Source organism: Anolis sagrei, chromosome 2, assembly GCF_037176765.1.
Source record: "Anolis sagrei isolate rAnoSag1 chromosome 2, rAnoSag1.mat, whole genome shotgun sequence".
Taxonomy (NCBI): Eukaryota; Metazoa; Chordata; class Lepidosauria; order Squamata; family Dactyloidae; genus Anolis; species Anolis sagrei.
This window is the reverse complement of record NC_090022.1, coordinates 158,710,021-158,729,842: the sequence shown is the minus strand read 5'-3', so window position 1 is coordinate 158,729,842 and position 19,822 is coordinate 158,710,021. Positions and strand designations below refer to the sequence as shown.

At 41.8% G+C, this 19,822-nt stretch overlaps 1 protein-coding gene across 2 annotated transcripts in view; it reads left to right on the top strand.

The window, feature by feature from the left end:
• Positions 1–19,822, top strand: part of ABCA1 (ATP binding cassette subfamily A member 1) — a 162,848-nt gene that overhangs the window by 71,971 nt on the left and 71,055 nt on the right. For both annotated transcript variants that reach the window (XM_060763658.2, XM_060763660.2), the window contains exons 6-8: positions 8,993–9,114; positions 9,412–9,603; positions 14,832–14,918. In XM_060763658.2, the coding sequence (XP_060619641.2) occupies positions 8,993–9,114; positions 9,412–9,603; positions 14,832–14,918 (401 nt within the window). The remainder of the gene's footprint in view (positions 1–8,992; positions 9,115–9,411; positions 9,604–14,831; positions 14,919–19,822) is intronic.

The following is a 19,822-nucleotide window of genomic DNA, read 5'->3' as shown; positions in this document are numbered from 1 at the left end:
AGGACCAGGGAATGAGGACGAGGGCATGGGACGAGGCCATAAAGTGGAAGGCTGCATAACAAAATCATAGATCAACTAGGGACTAGGCATTCTCAAAAGCTTGCTTGAATAACTAGGTCTCCAGGTCCCTATGGAAGGACTGTGGGGGCTTGCCTAATCTTACTGGGGAGGGCATTCCAGAGCTGAGAAGACCCTTTCACTTGTCCCCACCAACCATACTTGACCGCGGAGGAGAGCCTCCCTGGCAAATCTTAGAACCCGTGCCAGTTTAGGGGGGAATGCAGGACCCGAATCATTTAGGGCTTTATAGGTGATAACTTGCACTTTGAGTTGGGCCTGGAAACTTATCGGCAGCCAATGAATCTCCTTTAGTAGGGGCATAGTGTGCTCCCTATAGCTAGCTCCAGTTTGTAACCTGGCTGCAGATTTTTGCACCAACTTCAGTTTTCGAACCATCTTCAAAGGCAGCCCCATGTAGAATGCATTGCAGTAATCCAGTCTAGATGCAACTAAGGCATGGACCACCTTGGCCAAATCAGGCTTTTTGAGGTACGGTTGCAGCTGGCACACAAGCTTTAATTGTGCAAAGGCCCTCCTGGCTACCACCAACATGTGAGCTTCAAGCATCAACGCTGAATCTAGGAGGACCCCCCAGACTGCAGACCTGTGTCCTCAGGGGGAGTGTAACCCCGTCGAGCACAAGTAGCCAACCTTTACATTTGCAACAAAATGTAAACAGTGAACACTAGTTGCAAAACGTAAATATTTTCAGTTATAGCTGTCTAGACTGTATATCCCTATAATCCACAATGTTCCAGACTCACAGACTAAATGTTCTCTCTCACACAAAGGCTGATAAATTTAAGATCACTTAATGTACCTTTTTCTTTGTAAACTACTGAAAGTATTCAAATTATCATGTTGTTACCACTAATCAAAACAGTCATGCTTAATTGTTCAAATTTTAGCTACTTTTTCTCCAATGGGGTTCCAGAGTGTTTTGATAATGCATCGACGCTTGAAAGATCTCCCATGTTGAGAGTTGTTTTTTTAAAAAAAATTAACTCTTCCATAAAATTTGGTGCATGTTGATTGATTAGACTCTGACTTTAAAAAGATATCCAATTAAATCTAACCTTATCCTGAGTGGTATTCATTGATATCTCAATGGAGATTGTTTTACTCTCATTTTATCAAAATGAATGGTCTATCAACCAATCTTTCTTATTGGAAAAAGCAGACTGGGTGTGCTATGAATGTGATTTTCCTGCTTCTTGGCAGGGAGTTAGACTGGGTGGTCTCTTCCAGTTCTATTATTTTGTTTTCTAAATCAGGGGTCCTCAAACATTTTAAGCCAAGTGTTGGTTGACATTCCCTCAAGCGTGTTGGGTGGTGGAATTATAGTTTGAAAAAAACATGAATAAATCCCTGTGCACAGTACACATATCTTATTTTTAGTGCAAAAAAAAAACCCATGAAAGAACAATACAATATTTAAAATGAAGAACAATTTTACCCAACATAGACTTACCAGTATTTCAATGGCAAGTGTGGGTTGCTTTTGGCTGACAAGATAGTCAAGTCAATTAGGTTTGTTGTTGTGTGCCGTCAAGTAATTTCAGACTTAGGGCAACTTTAAGCCTAAAGTTTAGGGAAGGGGCTGGGTAAATGGTCTTGGATGGCTGCATCCATCCTGTGGGCCTCAGTTTCGGGACCCCTCTTCTAAATCATCCTTTTCTACCTGATGCCAGCCAAATGGATTGGACTGCAAACTGCCCAAGCTTCATTACTGCTATATTTCAACACATCTTGAAAATGGCTAATTAGAAAAGGCTATTATCTACATAAATAAAAATGTAATGTTCGTTTGTGGGATTAACAAAACTCAAACACCACTGGACGAATTGACACCAAATTTGGACATAAGACACCTAACAACCCAATGTATGTCCTTCACTTAAAAAAACTGATTTTGTCATTTGGGAATTGTAGTTGCTGGGATTTATAGTTCACCTACAATCAAAGAGCATTCTGAACCCCACCAATGATGGATTTGAACCAAACTTGGCACACAGTTCTCCCATGACCAACAGAAAATACTGGAAGGGTTTGGTTGGCAGTGTCCTTTGGTTTTGGAGTTGTAGTTCACCTACCCCCAGAGAGCACTGTGGACTCAAACAATGATGGATCTGGACCAAACTCTACACAAATGCTCAATATGCCCAAATGTGAATACTGGTGGAGTTTGGGCAAAATGGAATCTTGACATTTGGGAGTTGTAGTTGCTGGGATTTATAGTTCACCTACAATCACAGAGCATTCTGAACCCCACCAACGATAGAATTGGGCCAAACCTGCTACATGTGGGCCACAGAACCCCCATGTGGGCCACAGCAATGCATGGTAGGGAACAGCTAGTGAATAGTAAGTACTATAAGAAAGGGCTGTAGTTCAGTACCAGGTTTACAACCTGACATTTCTATGTGGAAGTGGTAGGATCAGAGTTCCTAATGGGCATGAATTCTTTTATTATGTTTCATGAAAATGCAAAAAAAAAAAAGTCACTTTGACTACATGTGAAGATTTTATAATAAAGGTGGGAAGCTAACGCTGTCAAGAGTGGAGAGAAGGGAAGGGTTAGCAAATTTAAAATTAAACAGGTCCCTAAACTCTTTTACTATTTGTAACATCTGTGGGCTCTACCAATAAGTGCTAATGAACTTGTTCCAGCTCTTCACATTGGCTTTTGTTCACTTTCCAGCCTCTTTTTCTTGCTCTTTGTATTTGGGGTAGCTGAACTTTGACATTTGAAAGGGTAAGAATGAGCCAGTCATCTGGGTTCAGTTGCTCTGACTGTGTTACAAAACAAGCAGCTTTCTTAGTGACCATTGTTCACAGCACGTTGTTTCTGGACAATAGCATGACATGTTCTTTTCCACACAAAAGATTTTGCAACTAAATGGATAAATGCTGTATTCAAATTCCAAGAATAATGTCTGTTGGATCATAGTTCACCAATCTGCCATCACATTACAACCACAAAAGTAATTTACAGTTTGGATAATGTTTCCCAATGTCTTTCTTAATATTAAAGAAACATACATGCATATATTAAGACCCGGGAGCCTTCTCTTTTTTGTTTGTAATGGTCTAGATTGGCTTTATTGATGAAGGCAACTTTTGTTTGAGACTATTTGTCTCATCCCACCCTTTGCTTGCACAGCCAGCTCATTTCACAACTATCTGGCTTGTCAATTCAACCATATATTTCAGAGGTGCTGCCTTCCTGATGGTTTGGGTGGTGAAGCCTTGTTCACTGATCATGCTGAGTGGGATTTCTGTGAAATTTGTCTTCCAAATTATCTATTTCCTGTACCAAGGAGGAGTTCTATCAGCCCTCCAGTAGTTCTAAACTACAGTCTCCATAATTTTGTACTGTTGTCTATCCTGGATGGGATTAGGGGGGGCGGGGGGGGGGGGTTAGATGCTGAAATGTATGGAGGGTAAAATGTTTGCTTTCTCTCTCTAAACCAGTGGTTCTCAACCTGTGGGTCCCCAGGTGTTTTAGCCTACAACTCCCAGAAATCTCAGCCAGTTTACCAGCTGTTAGGCATTCTGGGTGTTGAAGGCCAAAACATCTGGAGCCCCACAGGTTGCTCTAAACAGTTAGCCTCCATCCATTTTAGGATCAGGACCCATCTAGTTCACATCCATCTTTTCTTTTTCTTTCTTCCTTTCTCTCCTTCCTCTAGTTATTCAGTGGCGTAATAAATAAATTCCAAGTAGAATTGACCCACACTCATTGACGACATTGCCTAGACCCAAACTTCTCTGTCCATGATGAATCGCTTCCTAAGACCTACATGTTCACAGCCCCTTCCCTCTATTTTTCCTAGAATCGGCTCTCTGACTTCTTAGTTTGGAGTAGAGCCACTGCTTTCCACTGAAATTCAGCTTATATTGAGTCTTTCCGGTGTTTCATTCTTTGATACTCTCTGCCGGCTGCCTACTATTAAGCTATTGTTCCTGTTTGCCAACATTTACTTTAGTGCCTGAGACAAATTCAGTGTCTGCAAAGGAGTGAGCTTGCATTACTTATAGCAGGTTGCAGAACATAACGAAAACGGAAGAAGGAAACTACTGTGAAAGAGAGGTTAGGGTGCTGGACTATTAAGTCCCAACTCAGTTATGAAACTTATTGCACCACTTGCTCTTGGACTGACCTACTTCACAGAGGATAAAGTGCAAAGGAGGCAAGCTATGTGTACTACTTTGAGTTACAGAACTGCTACTAAGAAAGAATAAACAAATGTCAAAGTGCCAAGCTCTTATCTTCCAATTGCTTCTGAAATGGTTTGCTACTTACTGTATTTCTACCAGATGACAGCATTTGTTCCCAGGTTCTGAGCACTGTTGAAAGTGCCCGTGCTTATTTTAGAAATGTAAGTGTGAAATATAGCGCAGAACAATAATTTCTGAGCCACTCATTTCTGATTCTTTCCCTTAACTTTTGATATAATTGCCACCATTGTTGTAGTAAGGGAGTAGAGTCAATACGTGTCCAAAGAGAACACAGGAAAGCTGAAATCCCACTTCTTAGGCCCCTTCTATATTGTCCTTATATCCCAGGATCTGATCCCAGGTTATCTGCTTTGAACTGAATTATATAACTCTACACTGCCATATAATCTGGGATTAGCAGATAATCTGGGATCAAATCATGGGATATAAGGCTAGTGTAGAAGAGGTCTTAATTTTAGCTGTGGCTGGGCTGGAAAGCTTGTGACCCACTAAGTATTGCTAAACTGCAACCTCCATCCACCATCACTAGCATGGTCACTGGTCTGTAATGAAAGCAGCAATGGTCGACTAAGATCTGGAGGGTCATAGATTTCCAGTCCTGGTCTAAGGGCTCCTTCTAATATTATACTGGTGATGTCTGATAATTGGTGCACTATAGACAAGGGCATAGGTATGGGATGTGGGACAAAATGAAGATACTGTTCCTAAGTAAGATCTTGGCCTCTGAAAATTAAAATTGCTTCCATTTTCAGTAACTTTCTGGATATGAATGATTTTCAGTACCTGCAATGAAAACTCTGCAATGTTAGAAATTCAGGAACTTGAAGAAAAAAACTCTTTGGAGGGAAGATTTTTTGTTTGTTTGCAGGGCAGTACCTTCATTTTGGCTGTCCCGTAAGTCCACCTATGGCTATAGATCAAGTATGGGCAAACTTTGGCTCTCCAGTTGTTTTGGAATTCAACTCCCACAATTCCTAACAGCCTATCTACTGGTAGGAATTGTGAGAGTTGAACTCCAAAACACCTGGAGGGCCAAAGTTTGCCCATGCCTACTATAGAGCATCTTATTACAGGATTGCCCATTTTCTGTGAGGTGCGATGCCAGCATGGAGGGGAGAAATTGTGGCATAGAAAGTTCTGAAGAAAATGATGGGGTCTGGATAGGAAACTTTGTGGAGAACGGTGTAAGAGCTATTCCTTCTGTTCAGTAGCATATTAAGTAGGGTTGCCAGAATGAAACTGGAGATAGCACCTGGATGTGTAGAAGGAGGAACTTTGGGAGATGTTTGGGACTGTGGCACAGCTGGCTGGGCGTTAGCTGCATTAAGATCACTACTGACCAAAAACGGTCATGAGTTCGAAGCCAGCCCGGGTCGGAGTGATCTTCCAACCAATTTGTGTACCTTGCTGTTGACCTTTGCAGCCTGAAAGACAGTTGCATCCGTCAAGTAGGAAATTTAGGTACCGCTTATGCAGGGAGGCTAATTTATGATGCCATAAAAATCTCCAGCAAGCATGCAAAGAATGAGGAAGTACTTCATCAGTGTCACAAATGGACGGTGAAGCAACAGCTCCCCTGTTGGCCAGAATCCCCTCATGAAAAAGGTGGAATGTTAAATAGCCTCTGTGTGTCTGTCTATGTTGTGTGTCTATGGCATTGAATGTTTGCCATGTATATGTACATTGTAATCCACCCTGAGTCCCCTGCAGGGTGAGCAAGGTGAAATATAAATACTGTAAATAAATAATAAATAAATGTTTTTCACGCAACGAACAACAGCTGCTGAAATTTCCTATTTCGTGCAACCAATAAAAACACAGGATCACTTTCCAACTCTATGCTTGAGGCAGATGCCTCACTCCGTTTACTGCTAAGCCCAAATCTGGAACGTGGCACTGAAAAATGGCATGGCCATTTGCCCCCAAAAGCATGCTCAGCACCCCTTCCCTTGTGTTCCATGACAAAAAAGACTTTTGATTTTGCTCTTTAGCAGTCTGGAAAAAGATTTCATCCTCAAGTAACCTGCAGCGAGCTCAAATCCAGGGTTTGCCTCAAGCCCTCTGGTGACTGAGATTATTTTGCTTGTAGAACAAAAAAGCTACCCAGGAACGTGTAACTAGAGAACTGGGCTAGGGAGCATTGACCGAGAGTAACCCCGTGTCTTGCCTTGGTGTTTGGGCGAAGAGTAGGAAGTGTTTCTTTCTTCATAATTCTTTTGTCCAGACTGGTATCCTGCCAAGTCAGCTCTGAGTAACCCACTAGCAATGCATAAAGGGAGACATAAAGGGAAAGCAGAGGAAGCTTGCTTCTTCGCTCCATGCCGTTCTTCTGCTTTCTTCTTTCTTCTCTCTCCCCATTCCATCGCTGAGATTTATGGAGTTCTCATTCCAAGCCTCTTTGGGACTCCAAAAGCTTCTTGTATAAGCAACCCAGTTAATTAACTTTTTTTAAAAAAATATCTCAGCTACCCACAAACCAGCATATGCTGCCCTCTCTCGGGACCCCACTGTACCAGAGAACATGAGTAACTTACTAAAGCTATGTTGCTTTGTTGCTTGCTTCAAACTCAACAGCAACAACACAGAGAATGTGCCATCTGTTTGAGAGTACAGGATTTGCCTTAGGCTAGTTTGAGGAAACAATGTAGTGGTGCAGGATGGGCCTCTCCCTATATTTATTGGGGTTAAGTTGTTGTAGGTTTTTTCGGGCTATATGGCCATGTTCTAGAGGCATTCTCTCCTGATGTTTCACCTGCATCTATGGCAAGCATCCTCAGAGGTAGTGAAGTAGTGAAAAAACCTACAAGAACCCAGTGATTCCGACCATGAAAGCCTTTGACAATTTATTGGGGTTGTTTACATCAGAAAAAAATCCATATTCCCATGCTGCAAGAAGACACAACATACAGCTGTTTAAGGCTTTAATGCATTTTTTTTTTAAAAAAAACCTGACTTCTTGCTCTGCAATTTTCATGACTACTTAGTTTTTAGAGTATCCATCTGAGTACATCAGGGGAAATGGAATAGACTGGTGGGTGGCAAATGTCACAATTTTAAAAAAAACTAGGTTCTTGTGGGTTTTTTCGGGCTATAGAGCCATGTTCTAGAGGCATTTCTCCTGACGTCAGGAGAAATGCCTCGAGAACATGGCTCTATAGCCCGAAAAAAACCCACAAGAACCTAGTGATTCCAGCCATGAAAGCCTTCGACAATACATCTTAAAAAACCTGTTTATTGTTGGGTCCTCTAGCATTGAAACTGCTAAGTAGACTGTTTCTTTCTCCTTGGGGTCAAAAAGAACTTTTTGGCATTGTCCCACTTGTGAAATTGAGGTGAGAACAGTTGTCCAGCCATTAGATCAACTTTCCACATGCCGCGACCCCTTAATACAATTCCTCATGTTGTGGTGACCCCCAACCATAACATTATTGGGTTGTTGTAGGTTTTTTTGGGCTAAATGGCCATGTTCTAGAGGCATTCTCTCCTGACGTTTCGACTGCATCTATGGCAAACATCCTCAGAGGTAGTGAGGTACCTCACTAGCTCTGAGGATGCTTGCCATACATGCAGGCGAAACGTCAGGAGAGAATGCCTCTAAAACATGGCCATTTAGCGTAAAAAAACCTACAACAACCCAGTGATTCCGGCCATGAAAACCTTTGACAGTACATAACATTATTTTCGTTGCTACTTCATAACTGTAATTTTGCTACTTTTATGAATCGTCATGTAAATAGCTGATATGCAGGATATATTTTCATTCACTGGACCAAATTTAGCACAAATACTCAATACGCCCAAATTTGCATACTGGTGGGGTTGGGAAGGAGGATTGATTTGTCATTTAGGAGTTGTAGTTGCTGGGATTTATAGTTCACTTACACTCAAAGAGCATTCTGAACTCCACCAATGATGGGATTAAACCAAACTTGGCACATATAACTCCCATGACCAAGAGAAAATACTGGAAGAGTTTGGTGGGCATTTACCTTGAGTTTTGGAGTTGTAGTTCAACCACATCCAGAGAGCACTGTGGACTCAAACAATGATGAATCTGGACTAAACTTGGCACGAATATTCCATAGGCCCAAATATGCACACAAATGGAGTTTGGGGGAAATAGACCTTTACATTTGGGAGTTGTAGTTGCTGGGATTTATAGTTCACCTACAATCAAAGAGCATTCTGAATCCCACCAATGATAGAATTGGACCAAACATCCCACACAGAACCCCCATGACTAATACATAATACTGTGTTTTCTTATAGTCTTTGGAGGACCCCTCCAGGGGTCCCGACCCCCAGGTTGAGAAACACTACATTAGATCAATAGATAATAGTGAACCCTATTGATATGAAGGATACCTGGCCCATGAATACCATAGAATCATGCTGAGTAACATAGTAAATGCTTAGATCCCAGAACTTCTGATTTGAACTGGATTATATGGAAGTGAAGACTCATATAATCCAGTTCAAAGCAGATAATCTGGGATCAGATGCTGGGTTATATGGCAATGTAGATCCAGTCTTAGAAGCCATAGTCCTAGGTTTGCAAGAAGTCTGTCTTTCACAGGTCAAAGTTGACTTGTCAGTTGTTGTTGTTGTTGTTGTTGTTGCTGCTGCTGCTGCTGCTGCTGCTATATATATATGTCTGTTATTTAAATGTGATTTTCCTGTTACTTGGCAGGTTTGAAAGTCCGGGATTTCCTTGTTGCCAACGAGACCTTCTCTAGCTTCCTGTATCACAATGCTTCCTTACCACAGTTTGTTGTAGATGAAATCCTGAATGCTGAGGTCAACCTCCAACAGGTACTAATCTTGCATTCTCGTATATAACACTAGTTGTATACTGTCAGCAGGTAAAGAAAGCATGTGGGGAGAGATTGTTAATTGTTCAGCAATAGATGCCTATCCCCAACTAGCATGGTCTGTGGCCAGGGATGGAAGATGTTTCATTTAGGAACACGTGAAAACCGCAGTTTTGGAAAGCAGGTTGGGCTTCTAAGTTTTATTATCAAGAATTGGGGATGTGAAGCTTGAAAGATGATTTGAGTCCCAAGAGTGATTTATGGACAGCATTTGGTGATGTCTGGTAACTGTTTGTAGGTCATCAAGTCTGGCTACCGAATGAGTGTAAAAGACCTTTGTAACTCAACCAAGCTGTCCGAGATTGTCGTCATCCAAAATCCATTGATAGATGCGGTCAGTAATGCTGTGATTTGCTCCATGCCTAAGGAGAAACTGGTCTTGGCAGAGAAAGTGTTTCAGGATAATTTGGATGTCATGAAGCCATTTCTGGTGAGTATGGTTAGTTCTTGCATTTTCCAGAGTATAATCCCAATTGTAAGCATATATTGTGGTGATCATGCAAGTAATATAACGATCAGGAGTTGTCATTGTTGTGTGCCTTCAAAACATTTCCGCCTTTTGTGGGTTTTTATTGACAAGCCATTTAAAGTTTTATAAACAGGGCCTCTCTAAAAACATTGCCCCTTTTCCTGCCTTATTTCAACTGCCCTGGAAATTCAGAAAAATCCTTGTGAGCAGGCATGTAGCCCCCCCCCCCCCCCGAAATTCTCATGGTGGTTTGCGAAAAGGCCTTTCTGGTGCATTATTTAAACTGTTATGTTTATTCATATCATGATCTGATCACCATACTCAATATATCCCATATGCATGGGGGTATTGGGGTAACGATACAAAAGGTTTGCTAGGGTAGACCCTCTTTCACTCAGACTCAGCCCCCCCCTGAAACAAACTCAGCCCCCCCCCCCCCCCCCCCGAATTGAAATCCTGGCTACGGGCCTGCTTGTGAGGATTCATGTAGCCATTTATTTTCTTTGAATCAGCTCCACTTAAAGGACAAGAATTTGATGGACTCAACTTTATATCAGGTTTTAAAAACTCTGAAACAGCTGTTTTCTTTGTCCTTATGCTACCATTAGTGTTTTGACAGTAACATAGCATTTGCCCTAAGGGCACCAGATCCCATCTTATCTTGGGACCTAAGCAGAGTCAGCCCTGTTTGGGAGACTGCCAGTGAATACCAGGTGCTGTAGGCTATATTTTAGAAAAAAAAGAACTGGAAAAACTACCTCTGACTATCACAATGAAATTATCAGGTCACCATAAGTTGACAGGTGACTTGAAGGTACACACAATAATTAAACAAGAATGGGAAAACTGTGGCCCTCTCGTTCATGCTGGAAGCAGTTCCCATCATCGTCTTCCTCCATGAAAAAAGATTGGGAAGATTGAGGGTCATAGTACAGCCAGGCATGTAGCTGGGGGGGGGGGGGGGGGGGGCTTGAGGGGCTTAAGCCCCCCCCCCCCCCCCAAAATTCTCATGATGGTCCGCGAGAAGGCCTTACTGGTGCATTATTTAAAGTGTTATGCTTATTCATATCATGATCTGATCACCATACTCAATATATCCCATATGCATGGGGGTATTGGGGTAACAATACAAAAGGTTTGCTAGGGTAGACCTCCTTCACTCAGGCTCAGCCCCACCCCCCCCAAATCAAACTCAGCCCCTCCCAAATCAAAATCCTGGCTACGGGCCTGAGTACAGCCACATCTAAAGTGTCAGAGCTGGCACATGTGTCAGCTTCTCTTCCTTGCATTTAGAGCAAGCATGGGCAAACTAAAGCCCTTGGGCCGAATGCAGCCCCTTCGGCTCTCCCCTCTGGTCCTGCACCTTCCTCTCAGCAGGAAGACATGGCAACATGCCGTGATCCACCATGTCCTCTTGCCGAGAGGAGGGCCCACCCAGTCACTCACAGTTGCACAGAGCTGTGAGTTCTACACAGCCACCTTTCACACTCTCCTCTCAGCAGGAGGCGGTGACAGGGCCATGCAGGGACCCACAACTGGAGCCCTGGGCAACCATGTGTGAAATCCTTCTCTCTACAGGAGGATGCAGCGGGCCTGCCCCTCCCAGCCCAGCCCTGCCCAGTGCATGTCTTCCCAACCTCCTGACCTAGCCCACATTATGGTCGAAGGGCAATTTTTTTCCCATGCCTGATTTAGAGCAAACATTTAGAGCAAATAATAAATAAATAAATAAATAAATAAATAAAACTTTATTTATACCTCACCACCATCTCCCCAAGGGGACTCGGGGCGGCTTACATGAGGCCAAGCTTAACAACACATCAGTAAAACAACAAAACAGCAAACAAATAAAACAGCTCTCTACGTGGGGTTGCCTTTGAAGACTGCTCAGAAGCTTCAAATGGTCCAGCATTCAGCAGCCAGGTTGCTGACAGGAGCGGCACTCAGGGAGCATACATCTCCTCTGTTGCGCCAGCTCCACTGGCTGCCAGTTTGCTACCGGGCACAATTCAAAGTGCTGGCGTTAGCCTATAAAACCCTAAACGGTTCTGGTCCTACTTACCTCTCCAAACGCATCTCCTCCTATGAACCGACTAGGACACTAAGATCATCTGGGGAGGCCCTGCTCTCTGTCCCGCCTGCATCACAGGCACACTTGGCAGGGACGAGAGACAGGGCCTTCTCAGTGGTGGCCCCTCGGCTGTGGAATGCCCTGCCTGCAGATATCAGATCGACCCCCTCCCTGCTGGCGTTTCAGAGGAAAGTGAAGACCTGGCTGTTCGAACAAGCATTTGATTAAACAGTGTAATTGAACATAGGAATACGGAATAATGGATGATGAGACTGGATTCTGATTTTACTGTTGAGGCGCTAATGATTGTTATTCTGATGTTTAATGATTTATGTTACAATTGTTTTTAATTGCCCTATACTTGTCTCGTGATGTTTTGTATTGATGTTGTTCACCGCTTTGAGTCGCCTGAGGGCTGAGAAAAGCGGTATATAAATAAAGTAAATAAATAATAAAATAAATACAAATAATATAACTAACATATAAGCAGTAACACAAAAAAATTTAAAACACTATGGCCGGGCCAGATGTAATAGATTAAAAATTTAAAAAAACAAACACTGGGTGTGAACAGAGGTAGAGTATATCTAAGCGCGGGGGGGGGGGGGGGGGGGAGTTAAATTGCTTTTTGGTGTGCATCTTCCCCATCTCATTCTGCAGCTTTCTACTACCATAGACACCCAAATGGCTCTGATGTAGCCTCCCCTTCCCCTTCCTTCCTTCCTTTTGGGTACATGCATGAACTTTTACTCAAGCTATGCATGTGGTCTTATCGTTGTGACAGAAATCAAGCTGAAGATGTTGATTGCTCACACAAGAAAGGTTAATTGTACATTCCTTTCAAGGAAAATTAAAACCTTAATAAATAAATTAATCTTTTTTTAAAAAAAAAAAACAACCCTGCTTATTTGGAAAATATGCAAGCATTGTATCTAAAGAAATATTATAGGCCAGACATTTTAGAAGAAGGAGAGAGGAAGAAGAGAGACATTAGAGCAAGAAAATTGCCCTTGGTGAGTCAGCCTTGGGGTCAGGTTTATAATAAAATCCAACTTTACAACAGTTGTGCGTTACCAAATGCATTTATGGTTATTGCAAAATGGAAAATTACTCTGAGTCATGAGTTGTCTGTAGCCATTTCCCAAATGTCAGAATTTACATTGTAATTGGACAGAACAGTGATTCTCAAAGTGATGGTCCATGGAATAGGGCCGATCCAAAACCCAAGCTTGGCTTTTTAGATTTTTTAAAACCCTTTTAAGCGATAGTTGGTTGAAGCAATAGATGCAGAATAGATGTGGTAGGCTGAGTGGTTTGCCTTTGATCGGCTATTAAAAGCTGAATGTAACTTTACAGTTCCTTATTTAAGATATACATGTTCCCAAAAGACAAAGACAGGACCTTCCTCTATCTACTCACACCTGGGCATTGCTAATGCTAGTATAAACACAAGATATGGGCATGGCAATCTCTTTTTTTAATAGGATAATAAAACCTGCCATCTCCAGATAACAGTGGAGGTTATTCCAGAGAGGTCACACAAGTTTTATAAATCAATAGAGTTAGCCAGCTGGGTGTGACAAGCCATGAACAATTAGAAAGGTTGTATTTGTTATTTGTGGGACATCCTCATGAGGAATTCTAACCTAAACCCTTTTCCTGTATTGTGTGGGTGATGTACGCAATGACAGCATTAGTTGTGATTCATAATTTATACAGAGATCGCAAGGGGAATTGGAACAGCTTGTTTCCTACTGTATAATTGTATTAAACAGATATCGATATATTTTTGCTTCTTAAAATGAGAATGTGACATGCAGTATAAGCACAGGTAAATCATTTCAACCAGATCTCATAATCTAGAGCAGTGGGTTGTTGTAGGTTTTTTCGGGCTATATGGCCATGATCTAGAGGCATTCTCTCCTGACGTTTTGCCTGCATCTATGGCAGGCACCCTCAGAGGTAGTGAGGTCTGTTGGAACTAGGAAAAAGGGTTTATATATCTGTGGAATGACCAGGGTGACAGCACAAACACAAAACAATCTATGCGTAATGTCAAAGTGTATTATCAAAAGCGCGTATAGTATTCCATATACCAAAATCCCCAGTACATAGCTCAATTCAGTGGTACACAGCAAAATCAAAAGGAGCAGCCGCTCTCAAACGTAACAATTCTAGGTCTGGATAAGGATTCCATTGTATATAGGCTTCAGGGATACATTCAATAAGAAAAGTCTTATAAACAAAGTAAGCATTGAGTCATGAGGCTATATGTAAACTGAAGACAATAATGAAGATGGAGCGCCACTCTCAAAACAATCTTCATGGAAAAAATCCAAATCAAGTCCAGTGGAAAAAAGTGGAAAAGACTGGCACCGAGAGGTGAGGAGAGTGTGGAAGGTGTGAGCTGCGCTGAGAGAGGAAAGGAAGGAGAGCTGGGTTGCTGTGCGGAGAGGTGAGGGTCCTGGCAAGAAAGCACAGGGCTGAAAGAAACCGCCAGGACCCTTTCCGCCAGGACCCTTACCCAAGTATAAGCCGAGGGGGGCTTTTTCAGCCTCAAAAAGGGCTGAAAAATAAGGCTTATACTCGAGTATATACAGTATATTGATAATGTTGGAGATGCAATCTAGGTGTAAACATGAAATTAATGAATGCTTCAAATATAGCTTATACACACAGCCTGAAGACAATTTATCCAGTATTTTGAATAATATTGTGCATGAGAAAAAAATTTTATATATTGAGCTACCAAAAAGTAAAGTTGTCACTATCTCAATCACTCATATGGACAATTTTGGATTTTGGAGGTTGTCAGATTTTTGAATTCTGGAAAAGGTATATTCAACCTATATTTAAACAATGAGCACTCAGGAAGATGGATTCATTGGTGAATGGGTGACATTATCTATTTTTTCTCAAACTCCCAAGGTAGATGATACATCATACTTTCAAGTGGAAAGAGATATGAATTTTTACCTCTCTATGCCATCCCAACACAAATTCATGCTCTTTCTGATTTAGTATGTGTCTTTCTGTCTGAAAATGTAGATAATCATGTCTATTTTCTTGATCTTGTACTTAAAAACATTTAAAACTCAATCCTCATTTGTCATTCCAGAAGGGAATCACCTCCAATTCAACTTTGCAGGATCTTAAGGGAACGGTGGAGACGTTGATGGGGAGCCTCGGGGACCTTCTTAGAGAGGTACGGCTGGTGATAATTCTCTCTCATTTGCTTCAGTTACTGATTCAATCATACTGTTAGCTGAGGGATGCAAATTACTGTACTCTTGGAGAGCACTAAAATCAGTGACCATATTTGCATGTCATGCTAAACCAACCATAAGTACTACAAACATTTTAAAAATGAGAATGGCCATGTACGAAGAAATTATACAATGATAATAAATTTGGACCTGTAAGTGAACCAAAATGTAGTTCTGTACCACAGTCTTGATTTCAAAGAATTTTGCAGTCTAGTATTTGGAAAAACTGTATGAAAACATATTAAAGAATGGAAAGCATACAACATTATCTGATAGGGATTTTAAACATTCATTTACCATGTTTACAAATTTGGGCTTTTGCATGTCAAAACAAACTTGTGTTTTGTGGATAAGAGAGATTCATTCAGATCGAAATGCATAGATTTGCCCCTTCCTTCTGTACATGTGTGCAGTGGCATCACTAGGAGGTGAGGAGAGTGTGAACTGTACTGGGTGACACTATCAAAGGGGATGGCGACACCAAAATGTAGAAATGCAGCGTTTCAGCAGAAATGTAATATTTTTCATACAGATATTCCAGTAGTTAAATATAACCCCAGAAACATTTTTCGCTTGCCTATCTTTATGTACTGTATCAGCAGAGGTGGCCCTAGGTAATTTTCAACGGTAAGCAAACAGTATTTCCCCCCCCCCCCAACTTTTGGCACCCCCCCCCAACCAATCACTGATATATATTTTCTGTTCGTCGTGGGAGTTCTGTGTGCCATATTTGGTTCAATTCCATCATTGGTGGAGTTGATTGTAGGTGAACTATACATCCCAATAGCTACAACTTGCATATGTCAAGGTCTATTTTCCCCCAAGAGCGCCTCAAGAGCCCCCCTGGGCAAAATAAACTATACTGCAAATGCTTACTTTGCGTAATGGGTTGAGCCGCCCCGTGTGTCAGCACAGGCAGTCCCCAAGTTAGAACATATTCTCAAGTTGAAATCGAATTTGTTTTTAAGTCAGAACAGGTACATTTCTTAAGTGTAACTATCTATATAAATAAAAATGTAATGTTCGTTTGTGGGATTAACATAACTAAAAAAATCACTGGGTGAATTGACATCAAATTTGGACACAATACACCTATCAGGCCAACGAGTGACCATCACTCATAAAAAGACTGAAAAACATAGCAGAAGAGACTTAAAAAGCCAAAAAAATTACATTACAATGCATGCGCAAAACAACACATATATATACAAAAACACACATATATACACATATACACACACAAAACACATATACACAGACTGGGCCACAGCAATGTGTTGCAGGGACGGCTAGTCACTCATAAAAACACTGAAAAACACAGTGGAAGAGACTTAAAAAGCCAATTTTTTTAAAAAAATATACATTACAACCCATGTGCAAAACCTCATATATACACATATACACATACATACAGACACAAAACACATATACACAGACTGGGCCACAGCAATGCGTGGCAGGGGATGGCTAGTGTATGTGTGTGTGTGTGTGTGTGTATCTGCATAGCATAGCATAGCATAGCATAGGGAAGGATTAGCACCCCTGTGGCATTAGTTTTACTATCTGTACTGATGATTTCACCTCTCTTTCTGTCCCTCTAATAATTAGATTTTGAATAATTTGGCTTGTTGTAGAAATAAGGAATATTTATTTCTTTATTTTTATACCGCTTTTCTCCCATGGGTGAAATTCCCACCAAGGATTAGTGAGAAAGCTTCAATGGGGACACTTTTTCCCCATGATAACTCTTTCGGGAGTTCATTTGCCTTCCCAGGGATCGACTTCTCTCACTTCCTGTTGTCTCCCCCCCCCCCCCCCCCACACTATGGTTTCTTAACTCTGAGCCGTTTGTAGTCACTTCACTTAGTCACGTAGATGATCCATTCCTCATCTTTTGTGCTTCATTTGTATCAGTTTATATCTATTTTGAGTACGAGATTATTGGTTCACCATTGTACGACCATGTTCATCTCTCACATTATATGCCATACAAAATGAATCAGAGCATTGGGTGGGAAAGTCGTTGACCATCCCTGTGGGTACCATGTTGCTGTGGCATTGCTCCAGCACCCATCTGTTCTGCAAATCACGTAGCCTACAAAGCGATGTTTGAGTTGGGCAACGTGGCAGAGAGGATCTTTCACTTTTAATATTTTTCGAACATCCTTGTTGTGCAGTCCACATTCCCTTTGTGTTCAAAAAGACATCCCAATGAGCTGTCTTTTAAGAGAGGCATGTGTGACCCGTAGTTGTTGCAAGAGAACCTTTTGTTGTCCATATCTCTGCACCATAGCATAGGGCAGGTAGCATGATCTACTCGAACAATTGAGCTCGTAGAGATAGAACTCTCTGCCCCGGAGTGGTGGAGGCTCCTTCTTTGGAGGCTTTTAAACAGAGGCTGGATGGCCATCTGTCAGGGGTGATTTGAATGCAATATTCCTGCTTCTTGGCAGGGGGTTGGACTGGATGGCCCATGAGGTCTCTTCCAACTCTTTGATTCTATGATTCTATGTGCTTCCGGTTGAGTCCATAGCAACTTGTATATAATTGTAAGCAGCCTGTTCTGCTTTCCTGCATTTGTAAGTTGAAGAAATTAAAGATGGTAGTGGTTTGATTGCTTTGGAAATGAAAGCATAGTAGTTCGACTTGGGTGTTTTGAGCCAGCCTTGGTTTTCAAGTTTGTTGAACTTAAAGGGAGGAGGAATAAAATTATGCTGTCTGTTCTTTCCTAAGCAGATGAGCTAACTCTTTTTGTTCTGGCTGAGCTTTTGTGTTAAAATAGTTTCTTTTCCTAGGTTAAAATCTCACCCTAATTTAGAAAAGTAGATGTTTTAATCAAAAAGGGAGATAATGAAGAAGAAGAAACCTTCCAGAATTCTTATTGTTCTATTTTCTCTCTCTTATTTTTCTCGTTTCCTCATTGTTCACAAATGTTACAGCATTTCAGCCCTGAACTATAGTAATCTCTTGGCTGAGACGCCTCGGGTTACTCGAGGTGGTGAAGAATTTTAGTTTTGTGGAAGAATGAGGGAGGGAGAAGAGGAAGGAGGGGGAGGAGCACATTTCTTCCTCTCCAGCCCACATCTGCCCCTGCAAAGAGATTGCCTTCGTTGACTTGTTAAACTTACAGTTCTCTTCTTGGCTGAAAAACACAACTTAACAGAAAACTCTATTTGAAATCAAGAGAGAACGTCAACAAGTTAAACAACTGTAAAAGTTTTCCCTGAACTTTCTAGTTACAGCTGTTTCCTGTTACATGATTTGGATGCCAGTAGTCTTTCTTCTTCCTTTCTTTTTTGTCCAGTGTCAAAATAAATAATAATAAAAAGACAAACCACATGACGTCCCTTTACTGGTGGGATTGCAAAATACTTTTGCTGAGGAATGGGATTTTTCTTTGGCTCCCAAACCACAGCCAGTACTGTTCCTCTTTTCCAATGCAAGTTCAAAACCAAGGCATTTTTGCTTTGCTGGTGACATGGAAACCATCCTTGAGAGTGCTTTTCTTGGTTTATTGAATTTTCTGTGACAAAAGCACAGAGGAATGGGTGCCTAATTCCTTCATTTAATCTCCCTCGGGTGTGGAGTTAGTAGCAGTGCCATCTGTCTCGGGATGGGGGACAATAGTGCCTCCAGACATCACTAATGTGCATGTGCTAATGTATTTAAATGTATGCAAATTCTAAACTCCCCTGTTTCCAAGGTTTAGTGTGGTTCTATAAGACTATTAAAAATACATTAATGGGTGTATAAAATGGGTCAAACAAAAACTGGATAGCAGAGAACAGTAGGTTGTTATTTAGGCCATGTTTTGTATGTCTCTCCTTAAAATAAAGTTGATATGAAATTATTTCTCTAAGAAGTGCAAATATTTAGAAACCCCCAAACCAAGCTGTGGCAGGTATGGGGACTGATTTGGGAACAGAATATTGTCCCTGGCTTCCACTACTGCCCCCAACAGTCTTGCAGGCTGCTTGCCAACTGCATCATTTGTCAGAGCTGGGATGAAGCCAAGTGGGCTCTCTAGAAATACAGAGCTTAACCACATTTCTTCTGCAGGAAACACTACATCTGAAAGTAAGCAGACTAGCAAATTCTCCATAGCTTTTGATTTTCCTTATTCTGATGACAGTGAATACATCATTACCAGGCTCTGGGAAACTGCTTATTATGATGGCTGCTTCAGTCTGCCTAATAGTAGCCTTTGACAGGTAGTGATGTGGGTGAATGCTCAGGTGGATTCCTTTTAGTATTAAATATTTTGGTTCCAAACTGTTTTAAATGGTTCAGGACCTGCCTATCTGTGTGACCGCCTCCTCCCTTAGGAGCCCACGCCGTCCTTAAGATCTTCTAGGATGCCCTTTAGTCGCTCCAGCCCCCGTCTCAGACACGGTTGGTGGGGACGAGAGAGAGGGCATTCTCGGTGGTGGTCCCCCGTCTCTGGAACTCCCTCCCTAAGGAGATTAAACTGGCACTCTCCCTAGCCACATTCCTTAAGGAATTAAAGACGTGGATTGTGCTGGTATGGCTGTACCAGGAGCTCCAGCTTTATTTGCTTTGTATTAAATGTTTGTTTGCAGTCCTAGGTTTCAGGGACTCTGCAGATAGGTGGCTTCCTTTGGTTGCAGTCATAGGGCAAGTCACCTGTCCATCATTGTTAAGTTTTGGTTCTGCCCCTTGCTCAGGGCAATTGGGAAGGGAAGGGAGCCATTTTTAGTCAGTCTCAGCAAGGAAAGCTAATGTACAGGACGTGTGCAAGCTTCCCCTGTACAAAAGCTTCAACCCTTAAGACTTTCCAGGGGAAAACAGTCTTAAGAGTCTCCAAAGATTTCCAGGAAAACAG